Raw genomic sequence first — 17,373 nt, forward strand, 5'->3', positions numbered from 1 at the left:
GTTTTAATTGTGTGTTTTTTAATGTGACACGATATTAACGTTATTTTTAGGCTATTCGGGTTGTTTTATACAGTACGCGCAGACTTGTTAAACGTTAACTTACTGACAGATAACTTTGTAATTTTTGTTGTTTATATGACTTTTTTAACATTAATAAAACAATAATAGGTAAAAGTCAGTGCAATGTAATGTATCACTTGTGGAAGCAGTGCTGTCCAGTCATAGCCTGAGTGAAATCCAAAGTTAATATGTTTATTTTGCTCGTGCACACTGTTACTCTTTAGGAGAATAATTAATTTGTTAATCCACTGAAAAAAAATATGGTAATCTTTAATTAAAGACCAAAGTTCTTGTGTCAGTTTGATGGCTTTAACCACAATATACTCAACCACGCCTAGTTATTAATGCTTCTTCAGAAAAAAATATTTTTATCTAATAAAGCTGTTGAAGTCTCAATCAAAATCATTCATAATTGCTGCCCAATAAATACCAAACTAGCTACATTTAATAACAATATTTCCCCTAAATGCTCCTTTTGTACTCAATATGACGAAACACTAAATCATTTATTTTAGGAGTGTGCTGACTGTAAAGTGTTTTGGGTTGACTTTTCCAATTTCATTGAATTTTTATTTCCGAACTTTTGTATTTATCCCAATATTTTATTCTTTGGTTACTCTCTGAACCTAAATCCTTCTCATTGTAAATTTATTATTAATAATATTGCTTTTTCTGGCTAAATTTTACATCCAAAAATTTACATAAAAAAAAACATCCTTATTTTTTAATTTTCAGAAAGGACTTTGATTTATATGTGAACTTCTTAAAAAATTACATTATATGTAAAACTCTTTCTTAGTGTAAATCATTTAAACTTGTTTAATTTACTAGAATTTTATTTATGCAACCCTTTTTCGTCTCTTTGTTTATATTGTATCTTTGTAATTGTTCTTTCTTGCGTATAATAATAATTTAAAAATACCTTACCACACCCCTCATTTTAATTTATTATGGTTCCCTTTACAACATTGATGTAATTTAATCAAAATATAGGCAGTTAAATAGACTTAAACATTTGATATTGTTCAAGCATAAAATATAAGAATAAAAATACTGTGGTGAAACAAATGCACATATTTTAAAGATATGGTGACGAGCAATGGTATTTAACGCAATACTAGTCCGGTTTGAGACCCACTTTAAAGTGCATCTCAATCAGGCAAAAGGTCATTGATTTAAAACCAAACCAGCAAAAATAATAAATATAAATATTTCTTTTTTTTTTTTTTTTCTTCTACCATTAAATATTTAAAAATGAAATTGTGTAAAATTGCTTAACATGCATAATAACGATGCTCTTTGTTTCTTTTTCTTAATACAGACTCTCTCACTCCAGAGGCAGATGATGGAGAACCTGATAATAGCTAAAGCCAGACAAGATGCTGTATCCTTTCCAGTATTGTTATTCTGATGATACGCTTATTCATTGTACTTGAAAGCGATTATGTGGTAAAATGTGTTCGGAGTTGAACATGTTAAAACATGGTAGCTTGTGATCACCCTTTTTTCCAGTCAATACATTTTTCCAATTGGTTATGCTGTTGTAAACACTATTTCACAAGTTTAAGTATTAAGTATTAATAATTTAAGTCTTATTTAAGTTCAAAGTTAAACATCAATGGTTGACCTTTGAGATACTTATGTTGTGCTTATTTATTATCAAGACTGCTGTCATTTGTTATATTTTCCCTGCAAGTATAGTATAAAATAATTGAAATGAAATAATATGAAATAATTAATGTAATTTCAGGGCAAACTTGTCATTTTTTTCTTCAAAATGCTCTGCCATTATACTATATGGGAAAACTGAAAAGCAAACATAATGCTGGGTGAGCATAATTAATGTGTATCGGGTAAGGTTTTTTTTTTTTTTTAATGTGGTAATTTTATCAAATTGTTGAGTTTTTTTTCCTGAGCACTTGCAGCTTCAAAGAAAAATGGAGGAGAGGAGACTCCGGCTGCAGGAAGAAGCTAACAGGTGAGGCTGTTCTCCTTCCATTGACCTTTTAGGGCCATTTAGATGGTCATTTGTGGCTTACATTTTAACGTGGGTTTTTGCCTTATATAGAGTTGCTTGGGGTCGAGTGCATGACATACGAATAGCAAAAGAAGCCCTGTTTGAATTTTTTATAATTTTACTGTATTGATTATTGTATACGAAATTGTGCATTTTGTAGAAGGTTTGCCACCTGTGGAACAATGACACCCGAGGAACAAGAGCAGCGAGTTCTGTATGCAAGTGTGCTTGAATATGAACAGGATCATGTAAGTGTTTATATTGTGTAGCATATAGTTTGTATGCATATTAATTATACACACACTTGTTTAAAATGTTCTGAAAGACACCTTTTCTTAGCAAATCTGTAATTATTTGATTCAAAAATACATTATATTATAACATTATAGCTATATATTTTAAATATAAAATATATGCAATTTTATTGTCAAATATAATTGCAATTTTAAATAAGTTTCCAATCATTTTTATATATTTTAAAATTATTTTGTGGCAGTAAACTAATATTTGTTGCAGAAGAAACATTTTTACAGCTCAACACTCAGGCATATACATTTTTTGTGGAAACATTTTTATTTTAAATCTAAAGAACAACATTAATTTGAAATGTAAATATTTAGCAACTACAGTTTTTATACGCATGATATGTTTACTGCATCTTTTCTGAATGAAAACCAATGTGTACATTTCCTCTAATTATTTAAACAATTTAATCTCAGGAGTGGCCAAAAATTTGGAAAGCCAAGCTTAAAAAGTCTCCAAATGATCCTGCACTGGTTTCCGGTCTTATCGCCTGCCTTCTCAGGTAATTTCATAGTGTTAGATAAATTGTTAGAAGGTAATAAATTTATTCAATGACTTAAACCATCTGTTTCCATCCATTTTACAATCCCAGCTATCCAGATCACCCAGTCATGAAGTTGCTGAAGAGGCTTCAGTATCGGGTATATAACAGACTGTATCCTATAGTGAGCCAGTGCTCTCCTCTAAACACAACATCTGGTCACTCTCTATCCTTAAAGCCTTCCCGAAGTGCCCATAGCCTCCTCCTCTCAGACTGTCCCATCTCTCCACATCATCAGCAGAGCCCCTTCAAATCAGCCCTGACACACAGCTTATCGGATGCCTCCATCTCCCTTTCCCCATCCCGTGATCTCAACGCCAACGACACCAAGTCTGAGGCCGACCCTGACGATTCCTCAAGTCTCCTCACCACGGACAGAGAAAACTCTTTTGAGGATCTGGAGAAGTTTCTAACTCAGCTGGACTGGGTTCCTTCTCACAGTGGTGATGATGATGATACAGACCCTGATGTGACCTTTGAGTCTCAAATTCATGATCTTGAGGAACGTGCTCTGAAAGAGCATTTGAAGGCCATCGTCAAAGATATCCACAATGCGATCGGTAAATAATTGCTGGTTATTCTATGATTGTAACTAAACATGTGCAATAGTGAGCCTTCGAAATCCCCTGTTATAGCCGGAGGTATCTGTACGGTTGTGTCATGCGTTTATATAGAGTGTCATAATCTACCGTAAACGTGTTGGTCAAAAGGCTCTTTTATGATATGTACTAGCTGGCTTATTTTCTGTGATTAATGGATTTGTTTTTATGTGCAACAGATCGCCTGCTGTCTCTCTGTCTTCTGTCTTTTGAATGTCTCAACACTGCCAATTCTAAGGACCAATGTGTGGCCAGCATGGAAGAGGTGTTTTTCACACCTATTTGGCGCCCTCTGTTGGCACTGTTTAGGTAGGTCACTTTTTTTGGTCACTATACAAGTTTATTTAAAGGGGTAAAAATTGTTTTAACTAGGGTTGTGTAACATTAATGATAATATAAATTTCATTTTGCATTGTGTTGCATTAAATGTTATAATATTATAATTAGCCATTGTGTGCTGTTTGGGAGCTTTCATCCACTCTTGGGTGACTTTAAGTCATTTAGCCACAATTTTCTCTGTTTCAACAAATGGAATGATTTTTGATGACAAATCTTATTTTGATGCATATTTTGGGAAAATGCTTTGGGAAAAAAAAAAACTACTGTCGGCTAGGCATGGGCGATAACCATTTTCAAAGATATACCATGGTTTGGAAAAGTCAGGGTTTTAAAACGTGTATATATATATTAGGGCTGTCAATTGATTTTAAAAAAATTAACTAACTAATTACACTTTTTTTTTGTAATTAATCATGATTAATCACAAAAAGCCAAGTTTATTTAAAAAATAAAAACACAGACATGCAAGTGTCATTTCAATTTCAAAACAATCAATGCTAATGATTTCCAGACTTAAGTGGACTACAAATCCAAAATACAGGCATTGCAAATATGAAAAATTATAATAATAATAATAATAAAGTATTGAATACAAACAATTGTACTCATTGTAAAGTTGTATTGCGAACTTTAATTATAAAGTAGAAACAATTTTGCTTTGTCCTCTAACATTTAGCCAGTTGCTAAGACAGTCCAGTCTATTGACCACAGGTGTCAAACTCAGTTCCAAAAGGGCAGCAGCTCTGCACAGTTTAGTTCCAACCCTAATTAAACACACCTGATCAAACTAATTAAGTCCTTCAGGCTTGTTTGAAACCTACAGGTAAGTGTGTTGGAGCAGGGTTGGAACTAAACTGTGCAGGGCTGAGGCCCTCCAGGAATTGAGTTTGACACCCCTGCTATTGACATTATCGGGGGACAATGTGGCCAAGGGGGTACATCAAATGCATGTACCAAAGACTACAGACTTCCTCCAGGGACTTTGGTTACACCATCTCTAAACATTTAATTCCTAACAGCTTTGAGGGATACGGACACTGCAAAGACTATAGAATACATATAGAATACCTTTAAAGGGACTTTGGACACTGTCAGCTATGTCAGGTGTTTGCTCTTGTTGCTAGAAAATGCACACATACACACAAACGCGCACGGTACAGCGCACCCAGCGAGCGACTCCCTTCAGATTCATGATTACGTTCTTCAAATTTGCCTTAACTGAGCATTCTAAAGTATGGCTGTATTTACAAGCAATGATTCTGATGCAGCATCAAGAAGCAGATGCTTTACAAAAGTTGCGATATCATCTGGCACTTTCACTGAGTACATTTACATGGACACCAATACTGCGATTTATGATTAAGATAATACTTTGATTAAGAGTCTACCATGTAAACAGCGATTTTTGATTACCTTAAAGGACCACCAGAGTCACTGAGAAATGGTTTTTCTTTCTGTTCGCCATGTGGTATCAAATTCCATTAAAACAACACTCTTCCAGCAGTCTTTACTTCATATTTTTATCCAATAATTGTCACGGGCATAACCAATATGTTGCTGAATAAAAGTGAACTGCTGAACTGCAGTTAAAGTCTAAAGATTAAAAATGAAACACCCGAAATGGCTTGAAACTCTGGAGGAAACGCTGGATAGCATGCGACATTATTTTATACTGAAACTTTCCTTCTCAAAGCGCTTCCTTGGTCTTATATACTCAAATCCATATTTCTTTGCATGTTGAACAGACATCGGCCACAAAAAAAAAAAAAAAAAAAAACTGCAACTGCGTTAATTGCGTTTATATACAGTATATATATATATATATATATATATATATATATATTCCTGGTGTAAGTAAATATCAGCATTTGGTGCATCCTTTAGTTCACCTTTGTTTGAAAAGCCCTCATCTAATCCTGTTTATGTGAATGAACCTGCTCCCGAGGTCCCGGGTTTGAGCTACCAGACCTGTTGCTATGACAACAACTCTTAGATAAATTTTGAAGAACAAAACGATCCTGGATCATGTCAAATCATCAATACCCAAATACAGCTAATTGAGTAATTTACGCACCCCAGATCTTGGAACAATATATTATCAGATGTCCATAGAGAAAATAATAAATGAAAACATGACATGAATAATGTACGCTAATATGACGCAAGTTCCTTTTTTCCTCGTTGTGATGTTGTGTGCTTCTATTTTCATCACAAGCGTTAAAAATGGGATGCCAGACCTTATAAAATGTCTCAACAGACCCTTTGATGGTATGCCTTATTCTCTCCATTTTAAGATGAGACGTCACTTCTCTTATCCAGTGATTGTGTTGGTGGAATCAGGTCTTTCCATTTAAACCCTATCTTCTTGCCAAAAGAGAACCAAAAGCTTACTGTAGTACTGATTTAATGTATAAATAAATATTAAAACAATATAATACACATAAACATGAACTTTAAATGGTGTTTATCATGAATAAATATTTTATTCTTCGATTCTCAGATTGCTACATTGGATGGTAGTGTCATTACATAAATGATCTAGACTTTGTGCAGTAGATGGCACTATTTAGCTAAAAATCAGCACTTTTAACTTGACAATTTATATCATATACTTAGCTTTTAAGTTACAGCACACTGAAAGTAAATCAGCAGTAATCAGAATAATAAATCAGGAATAAATCCTCCCTTTCAGTTGCTCTCAAAAAACAGTTATTAAAGCACCTTTATGGCTGCTGTATGGTTTTATCTTATGTGCTTTCTCTTATAATTCAGGAAGGTGCATGGAGAACGGGAACAGGCTGTGGAAAGCAGCATGCATCTTTACCATCATGTTTCACCTGGTGATGTTGGTGTTGCCTCCAAATTGTTCCCAAGAGACCTGGCTGTGCTGCATGGTTCCTACCCATACGAGTCAGCAGTACAGGAGCTGAAGCTTCTGTGTAGAGAATATTGTCCTCAGAAGAAACTGGAGTGTATTGGTAAGATGTCAGACGTGTACAACTGTATTTCATTTCAGAACTGAATTTAAATTAGAATTTAAGTGAAATATTCTAAACTGATTCAGTAAAAACAAATTGCAGCACATAATCAAGTGGATAGATCACACTTTTTTTTTAGGAGAGATCAACCCACAAATGTCATAGCTTCTGTTTATCTCTGTATGTTACTATGTGGTAGGGGGGAAAAAGTGATAACATAAAAAAAAAAATTCTGCCAGATAAATGTCATGGTTTGATCATATTCTAGAATCATATACCTTTTTTATATTTTATTTTTATTTCATTTTATTTATTTTTTTATGGAAGAAAAAGTAAAAAAAAACTAAAAAACTTTGCGCGTCAGCTTTTTAATAAATGCTTGTCTTTTACCATTGAGTTGGCTGCAATATTTTCCATGTAAATTGTTGTAAAAGTCCTCTCCATCACCAAAAAATATTTCATATTACTTGCATTACATCCTACCAGTATGACTGAATGACTGGGCAACTCCAAAATATGTGAAAATGTTTTGCTGAGTCTTCCCCACATTTCCTCCAGCACTGTCCCCTGTCCTCCTCCCGTGCTTGCATGCATGTTAACTTGGGGGTTATAAAGTATCTGGTAAGATTCCTCCAGCAAAAATCTTGCCACATACCAGAGCTGGAAGCAGTGGCCTGTACAGAGCAGATATTAAACAAATATTCCACTGAGATAACTAGGTTGGATTCTCTCTCCCATTTTATTCATTTGTTGAGTGTTCCTTGGTGGATTGGAATGAAGAATACAAATTTGAAACAATTCTCCTATTGTCTTGTGTTCTTATAGATGTCAATAACTAAATCAATTAAAGTGGGGGAAAGGTTCTCCAAGCCTCTAATCTCACTATTAAAGTAGGTCCTGGTTTGCAGGTACCTAAAGAAATCAGATTTATCCAGACAATACTCATCTAAGATTTTCTGAAAACTCTTTCTATCCCATTGAAATTTTATACAACAATTTCATTAATGACTGTATAATCGGACCATGAAGAAAATCAGGTTTAGCACCTTTTTAAAATTTGTCACAGATTGACTGTCATAAGACTTGGTATATCATGACTTTCATAATTATAAAATCAAGTCCATTATCGTAGTTGTAGCAAAATTAAATACAGACTGTTATGGTATTTTTTGATTGTTATTACTAAGTTGAATTTGAGAGAATTACAGTTAATGGCAAAATTGAGTTACTTAGTTGTCACGTTTAACAAATTATGACATTTTATAATCAATTTGGACTTATATGACTTGATGTGTAATTTTGACCATCATCATGAACACATTAAGAAGGCATAAAAAAGCATGAGGTCGAATCAGAAAAGGTTGAAAATCTGATTATCTCATTGTTTTTTTTTCCTTTATAGAGATGTTTTTGTTTTTTTCTCTCAGTTTTTTACATTTGTATATTGGTGTATATATATTGTACCTTTCCATAACTTTTGGTGTATATGTGAAGAGTTCAGATGCAAAAGCCTCTGAGTGCCATCTGAAATATTTCTACTAAAATGAGCGTTTTTCTCAGCCTTGTATGTTTGTACAGTTATTTCACTTTAAAGGCAAAGAAAATAACCTATTCATGACCATAAAAGTGAAGTAAGGCCATAAATGCAGGATGCTGAAAAAAACGCTCAATTTAAAAGCAAATTTCACATGGCACTTACAGGCTTTTACATCTAAACTCCTCATATACATGTTCGTGATAAGTTGAATGATGGGTACTGTTTTTCTTTTTTCAATGTGCTTTTCGTAATAGTTCGAACTCTACGAATTATCTGTGGCTGCGCCGAAGACTACCGCCTCCTACAGGAAAATGACCCTCCACCCAGATCAGCCGCTATGTGAGTATGCACAATTCTTATAGTTGTTGTGATGCTCTGTTACTGTCCTTTTTACAGAAGTAGAAATGGAGATGAAGGAACTTAATGCTGGAGTTTGGGAACACTATTGAGAAAAATCTCCTGCTTGTCCGCTGGCCTTGTGTCAGACTTCATCAGACCCTACAGAGGCCAAAGCTCAGCAGGGGTTTTGTCTTGACCCTCTGGCCCCCGCGGGGCACTCAGAGCTCTCTTCCTTTCTAAGTGGGTCGCCCTGTCTGGAGCAGACTTTGGCCTTGATGCACTTTGTGGGAGGGTCTGAGTGCACAACTGTTTAGGTCAGCTGATCCAATTATTCTAACCAAAAGTGAGCTTATCTACTGCAGATAGAGACTTTTTGACTCGGCAAATGTTCTAGTTCGTTAAAAGTTCGCAACTTTTGTTAAACGAATTGGTACTATTGAGATTGAAGTGTCACTTTTTCTAATTTAAAAACCTTGAATTCTGTGAACACATCATGAACGGGTGTGAGAAGCACCCTGATTTGTTGGTTTATTTTGTGAGGTGATTCAGGTTTGTCTGGGTGAATGCATTTAGCTCAAATTCCCCGTGTTAAATCTCCCACAGACCTCAGCATCAGTCTCTTGAAAAACATCCGAAATTTGTTCTGTGCTGGAAGATTACGTGGGCCGTTATGATGTTTGTAACCTCTTGACTCAGCCACACCCATCAAAACCAGCTGCATGTTCATCTTTCTCGCTCGATTTCCTGCAGCATACTAGGAAATATGGATAAAATAAACCCGTGCGTCATACAGTATCTACATGTGTCTCTTTGCATCAGTTTGTAGAGCAGTGTCTCGCTGCTGACGCACATGCGCAGCGGTTTAGCACCCCATGACAACGGATGATGCAGATGCTTGTTTTTAGGGCACCGTCTTTAACTCTTGTGGATGATTTGCAGTTGTGGTTCTCAAATATCAATGTTTAGCTAAAATGTATCCATTTGTCAAGTGCTGTTTATCCTGTATATCCATGAAACTGACTCATTCATGACACATTCTTCAGATTTTGGGGTCAAGGGGATGTTATAAGGATGTCTTGAATATGAATGAGATTAATGCATGCTTATGACAACTGTCATTAAGTGTCATTTGATCAGTTATGTCATTTAAATACATAAATGTCATTGTTTAAGATGTCTGACAACTTGACTCAAATATATCATAACCTGTCTTTGGAGTAAGGCTGCACAATTAATCGAAAAAAGATCACGATTTCGACCCTCCACACGATCTTAATTCTGCTTTTCTATGATTCAGCCAATTATATTTTTGAGGTCAGGAGAGAAGCGTAAATGTGGTCGAACAGGTCTTCACATTGTTTTGTATATGCTCAACAAACTGGACACAGTGTTTAAAGAGTCAGGGTGCTTTCACACTTGGTTCAATTGCCTGGACCGTACCCAAGTTCTTTTGTCCCCCCTTGCCACCTTCTCAGTTAGTTTGTGTTCACACTAGGGATGTAACGGTATTGTAAATACCGTCATACCGCAATATTAATTTTTTTCGATATTACCGTAGTCGCATGACTCGGTAAAACTATAGGTCTTCTGAGAAAATTTGCTCAGGCAAATGAAGCGAATGGGAGGTAGCAGAAACTACAATTCCCATCAGCCCAGGCTTGGCCATAATCCCTTGCGGTCTGTTGTTGCTACAGATACAGTAATGCGGAAATTGAGTGTGCTGCTAGTAGCGGGCATCAAAAAGAGCTGGAAATGATCGAACCTGAAGCTGGTGTTTTCGCCGCACGCGTACTAAATAGCGGTGTTGTCGCGCGTGTTCTGATCAGCTGTGTTGTCGCGCGCTTACTGAATAGCGGTGTTGTCGCGCGCGTTCTGATCAGCTGTGTTGTCGCGCGCGTACTGTAAAGCGGGGAGGGGGGGTTGAGCGCGCATACTCGAGCGGTGTTGTCTCGCGCCTACTGAAGGGCGGGGCGGAGGGTGTGACACAGCACACTGTTCAGATTGATGCAGACATGAGACCTCTATCTCACTCATGGCTTGTCCTCTCAAGTGGGGGAAAGACAATGCACAACGTTACCCACTGCTGTCAACCTGGGCCAAGTCATATCTCTCTGTCCCAGAAACCTCAGTTCCAAACGAGAGGGGTTTTTTCTGTTGCAGGGGACATTGTAAATGCCCAGAGATACCAGCTTTTACCAGATTATATTTATATGATAATTTTCCTTAAAACCCATCTCTATCTAAGTGAGTGAGTGAGTGATTAAATGTTGAATGTGAGTTTTCAACAATACTAAATTGAAACGTTATTTTTTTACATGGTTTAATAATTTTTTGTTATTAAAATTGAAGTTCCTGTTTCAAAGCTTAAAGATAGATGGCTAATTTGTATGTCATTGACACTTTTGGCACTTTTTTGGAGTATTTTCATAAGTTTTGTTTTTCCTGTAAATGATTCAATAAATACCGTACCGTGACATTCATACCGAGGTATTACCGTACCGTGAAATTCTGATACCGTTTCATCCCTAGTTCACACTGTCTTATTTTCTTCTGAACCCCGGTCATAGAGCTGCTGTTGTGTGTATGGCTGTTGCTAGGTAACGGACATAAAAGCGATGCGCAAAATTGGAAAGCACATCGCAGTCCTTGTGCTTTTAGTAAATCTTAATTTTGAACATACAGAAAGCAACTCGTGTCTATCTGCCGCAAACATATTATAAACGTTCAGAACATAACGCGATGTCTGCAAAAGCTGTTTTTGAAGGAGACAAGCAGACATCTTCACTGTAATAGCCATGGCTTAGTCCTGTTGTCACCAAGGTACAGTACGTGACACACACACACACGCACACGAATGAACGTTATGAAAACAATAGTTTGTTGTACTGTTGGCAGTTCACTTCTGTTATTTGGTACGATTGCATTCATACCAGAAGTGAACTGGACCAGAGTTCATGTGAACTATACCCCAGACCACCTCTTTCAGGTGGACCTCAGAAGTTTAGAAGACACAAGCTACGTACCATACTCTGACATCAAATGAACCCAGGTGTGGACCAAAAGTGCTAGTGTGAAAGCACCCTTACTCTAGCTAAATGTACAGTAATCTGAAATCTGACATCAAATGAATCAGGGTGTAACTAAAAATGCTAGTGTGAAAGCACCCTCACACTAGCTAAATATACCGTACACTGGTGTGAAACGAACCCAGGTGTGGGGTAAAAGTGCTAGTGTGAAGGCACCCTCACATACTTTATTTATAACGTATAATTCACATGAAAAGTCATTTTTATCTTTATGTAATGACGTATTCGCAGCCATGAAATCACACATAAGCTGACGCACTTGTTTGTTTACTACCGAGAGGTCGTGCGTGCATGCGTGCCTGTCTGCCTGCAAATGAAGTCTACTTTAGTGAACAAAGCCTGCATGGGCTGTGAATAACAGGTAATAAAGTTGTAAATAACGTTCAGTTTATAGCACAGACAGATGGTTTGGGAGCAGCGTGGGAAGTATGATTTGCATGTTTTTTTTTTTTTCTCAAAGCGACGGCAGCCATGACATGACCTGAACCGCACTCAGCAGTGAAAGTAAAACCGAAAGCACGCACATCATTTAAACTATCATATCGCATTTTAGAGTTATGATTAGAAGGCGATGCAGTGGCACAGTAGGTAGTGCTGTCGCCTCACAGCAAGAAGGTCGCTGGTTCGAGCCTCGGCTGGGTCAGTTGGCGTTTCTGTGTGGAGTTTGCATGTTCTCCCTGCGTTCGTGTGGGTTTCCTCCGGGTGCTCTGGTTTCCCCCACAGTCCAAATACATGCGGTACAGGTGAATTGGGTAAGCTAAATTGTCCGTAGTGTATGAGTGTGAATGAGAATGTGTGGATGTTTCCCAGAAATGGGTTGCGGCTGGAAGGGCATCCGCTGCGTAAAACGTGCTGAGTTGTCGGTTCATTCCGCTGTGGTGACCCCGGATTAATAATAAAATCTTTTTTTCTTTCATATCGAACATAAGTGTCGTGCATGAAAGGTAAATGTTTACTAGCTCAGAATAACTATTCTAGCCTATTTAATGAAAGAGGGAATCTGATAATGACAAATGTTTCGTTTTACCGGTGAAAAAATTGTCTAATAATGTTAAAATGACAAGCATATGTCTCAAACATAATTCAACTTCAGCATAGTTGTATACTGATGCCATAAGTTTACTGTGAATTAACAGGACAGATTTAAAGTCTGTTCAAGTCCACTATTCCAAGTCTATACAAAATTGAGCATTTTAACCAACAGTAGACCTACACATATAGGCCTAATATTATTGTTGTTTTTTTGCAATATGTTTGGGAAATAATAATAGCCTACTCATATTAACCTGTAATACTACAGAATCGTGAGAAAATCATGATTTTGATTTAAAAAAAAAAAATGGGATTCTCATTTTAGCCAGAATCGTGCAGCCCTACTTTAAAGTATCTGATTTATATTTGTAGTCTAAAGCTTTTTTGATAACTGTACTGTTATATGATTATTTTGATATTTGTTCTTGATCATTCTCCCCACTACTTTTTTCGTGCCATTTACTGTTGGGTGTTTTCCATTCCGTGCTTAAATATCAGTTTAGTAATTGGGCTACAAAGGCATCTGTGATCTGAGTGTGTCATTGTGAGACTTGCCCTGATTTTGCCCTGGCATCACAGCCAAGGCGCATTCTGCCTTTTGTTTTGCTTTTAAGTTTTGTTTGGTTGTGAGGGAGAATGAATGTCCTCATGCATGCATGAACATGAACAATTTAGCCATTCTCACCCTTTTTCAGTTATTTTATTCCATTGTCTCTCTTCTTTCTCACTCGTTCTTTCTTCTCCTCTTTGGATTACATTTGCTCACACTTGAGTTTATATTGTTGTGTCCTTCTGCACAGCAGTCATTTCCTCTGTCTCTCCATCTTTGTCTTTTAAGCATGAGTGGGCATATTAGTCCTCATTACATGCTTTTTTTGCAAAGTTCATGCGTTGACTCACTTTTTCATTTTAATGGCCCTTATACTTTGTTTTTATTTATTTTAGGTCACATGACTAAACTCTTAAGCAGTTGAACTCCTGCTCTGATTGTGCCGTAATTTAACAAACAGGCTTGAACAAGCTAACATCGGCGTTCTCCTATCACACCTTCCTTGTGCATGAGTGTTATTATATTAGCAGCAGAAGTAGTGCTAAAACATAGATGAGGATGGTATGTAGAGCTATTCTAACCTGGATGAAACGTATCAGGTGTCCTGCAGTCCGACAGGAAATGAGACACCCGGTTGCATTCTCACGCAAGCGTGCTCAAATCATGTTAGTGTATTCCTTGAGAGTAATTTATCCTTTAAAGAAATTTATTCATGTTATTCATGTTATTATGTCTACTTCATATTTAATGGTTTAATTTCTCCTATTGTTTTTCTCAGAGGTGCCGATGACCTGTTGCCCATCCTGGCGTTTGTGGCTTTGCGCAGTGAAATGCCTCAGCTGGTGTCTGAATGTGCTGCATTAGAAGAGTTCATCCATGAGGGGTATGTACTCTAAGTCTGTACCTAGTGCCTTGTAGCTTAAAATTATAGTTCACGCATAAAATAATTTACTCACCTTCAGGCCATACTGTCTATAACTTTACAGTTCAAACCCATTCATCTAAAAGAATAAATGAAAAAAACAAGACATTTTACATACAGTATGAAAAGCAATCAATTTATTATAATTTGGGGTTGTTAATTGAAGCTACATTTTAATTTTTGATGATTTTATTTATTTTTGTGTGAGGTCACATAAAAAAGTACTACCACTTAAACACACTTGCATTCATAACCACTTATAATTAGGGGTGCACCAATTTAGATTTTTTTGGCCGATATCGTTAACCGATAACTCAAGATTTGGAGGCCGATAACCGATATACTTTTATATAAATATAAATATTTTAAAATGTTATTGTTTTATACATAAAAAAAACAGATTTTTTTTTTAACTTAAGTTTGAACTGATCTTATGATCTGAATAGCCTACTCAAAGCCATAATTTCAAAATTGCAAGGTGATTATTTAGACCTATATTCATGATTTCGCATAAATTAGCATGACAAAAATATTTTTTTTTCTTTGCATAGCAAATTAACATACAACTTGACTGTTGTATAAAATTAATAGGTTAAACAATCTTACATCAACAACACCTAAGCAACATGTTGATAATAATAAACAATCATATTAGATTACAAACAGTCCGACGAGTTGTTTAGCACATGTGCATGGCTGTCATTATGTTTACACATGTAATATTTTCTTGAGGCATTTTCAACCAAAATACAAATTGACACTTTTATCAAACATAGTTACAATGATAAGGAATATGGTTGGTTACTGAGTTATTAATACACACCAATTCTACACTAAGAAAGGACGGACTTTGATGGAATAAACAATGTAAGGGAAAAAGCTACGTTATAGTTCACTGGACTATAGAAGTCTGAATGAGTTTGACCTTCGCATGCACAAGGCAGGCATTTCTGTACAATTACATAATTGGCTTAAAGATATCAGCCTAATTTTAACATCAGACCGATAATGATAACATTAAAAACAGCATTTATCGGCCGATAACAATATGGCCGTCAATATATCATGCATTCCTACAAACAATTACTTAATTTCCATAATATGGCTTTTTGAAGATCGCAAATTTGAAGCCTGTTAAGAAAGAATGACTTTTTGCTTGTTTTTGCTTAAGTGGCACTGGGATGAAACATTGCAGTTTTATTAGGTTGAAATGGGATTTTATTTGCCCTAAATGTAATTATTATTTTTATTATTTTTTTGTTTGGAGGGGGAACCAAAGGGTAAAACTTATTTATGAAAATAAATGAGGGTGAACAATTACAAATGACAATTTTTCCAAATTGTTCCTAATTGTTTGCTGTTTGTGTTAAAACCGCTTGAATAATCTCATAAATTAGTTCAAAAATATCAAAAGGGTAATAAATAGAATGTTCACTTAGTCTCTTAAAATATTTGTCCCTAGTATGCTAATGTCTTTGCGAATTATTATTATTATTATTATTATTATTATTATTATTATTATTATTATTATTATTTATTTAAATGTATCAATTTTGATCAATTTAATGCAGTCTTGTTAAATAAGTATTTAGAACAAAATTCTTAATTGCTGATAAAGCAGGAAACTCAAGCATGCAAAATGTTTGTCAGATTGATTGAGCTATGGGTTAAATGCTATTGTTACAATGGGTTAAACATCTAGATTTGCATCTACAGTGAATATTTTGCAGTGTAGAATGGGATATCTCTGGCATTCTCTAAAACAGATTGACTTTGTCATTTTTTTGGCATCAGTTAATGATAATGTTGGGTTAGATGAGGCTGTTTGGGAGTTTTGGCTTCTCTCATCATTTTATGCGCCAGTCATTTGGGCATGTATCAAGTATCGACAGAACACCAGCTCGCTCACTACCAATAATCAAAATGTCATGTATCTGAATATTTCAGCTAGAAAAATACCCTCCAGTCTATAACATGTGGGAATAAACTCATAAAACAACATTGCAGTTCACACAGGTAATATTACTCCAACTTTCGTGCCAGCTTTCATTTTTGTGTGTGTTTGAAGAGTAAATCAACAAGATCTTGGGTCAAACGGTCACCTACACAAATGGTTTCCTGAATGGCATTGTGGGTATTCCTGTTACCCCTCCTGCGCTGTACTCTCGCGTGTCTGCTCAGACCACAGCCCTGAGCTCTGTTTATCAGTATAAAACTGGACATTTTTACAGGCTGGTTAGATCGCCTCTTAACAAGGAATGTTGGGGATATTCTGGTTTGGGGTTTCTCTCCCTGTAAAAAATACAAATAAAATCTCTTTAGATGTTTATGCAGCTTGGTGGCTTGTATCTGAGGGTGGAGCTCTCTACAGCATGAGTGAAGCTATGATAGGAGGTATACTCTTTTTTTTTTTTTTTTTTTTTTTTTTTTTTTTTTTTTTTTTTTTTTTTTTTTTTTTTTTGGCACATTGGACAGATCTTGTTTTATTAGCAATACTGAATGAAATGTCCTCAATTGAATGTTTTGAAATATAGCATTAGTCATGGGCTGGCTGACAATATGATAACCTTGGATAAAAATATCTGAGTTTTACAGTATTGTGATTGGTGCTCTAAAATATGTTCTTTTCAAATGTCTGGGTAAAAAAGACAGAAGTTTTTTTTTTTTTCTCCCTTCCTGTTGAACAGGATCATTTTATTTTAAGTAACATTTATAATATTTTCTAACGGTAAATGTGTCAGGCTAAATAATTAAAATACATAATTGATCCTCTGCTATCTTCGTTAGGTTCAAAAACACAAATTTCTTTACAACTTAAAAAGGCATCTAGAATATCTTGGAAAGGTATAACAGAAACTTTTAGCGGTTCTAAAACTGTCTCAGTAATCCTTGAAACCAGTTATCGTCCCATGCCAAATACGGATAAAATTATTGTTCATTAGGTATGTTTTCATACAGAGCTAGGAATTAGATTTATGCTCAGAACTGAAACTTCCATCTAATGAGACATAGGTTGCGTCCTAAATGGCACAATATGCACTTATGCACTTGCACGCTCAACAGCATAGTA

At 35.8% G+C, this 17,373-nt stretch overlaps 1 protein-coding gene across 15 annotated transcripts in view; it reads left to right on the forward strand.

The window, feature by feature from the left end:
• The window catches only part of vps9d1 (VPS9 domain containing 1), a 42,659-nt gene that overhangs the window by 12,126 nt on the left and 13,160 nt on the right, over positions 1–17,373 (forward strand). For 4 of the 15 annotated variants that reach the window (XM_068214762.2, XM_005169928.5, XM_073929070.1 and 1 more), the window contains 9 exons: positions 1,382–1,444; positions 1,986–2,038; positions 2,238–2,325; positions 2,797–2,882; positions 2,973–3,481; positions 3,700–3,829; positions 6,632–6,837; positions 8,629–8,713; positions 14,160–14,264. In XM_068214762.2, coding sequence (XP_068070863.1) covers positions 1,382–1,444; positions 1,986–2,038; positions 2,238–2,325; positions 2,797–2,882; positions 2,973–3,481; positions 3,700–3,829; positions 6,632–6,837; positions 8,629–8,713; positions 14,160–14,264 — 1,325 coding nt within the window. 15 annotated transcript variants of the gene reach the window in all.

This window comes from Danio rerio, chromosome 18 (assembly GCF_049306965.1).
Source record: "Danio rerio strain Tuebingen ecotype United States chromosome 18, GRCz12tu, whole genome shotgun sequence".
NCBI classification, from domain to species: domain Eukaryota; kingdom Metazoa; phylum Chordata; class Actinopteri; order Cypriniformes; family Danionidae; genus Danio; species Danio rerio.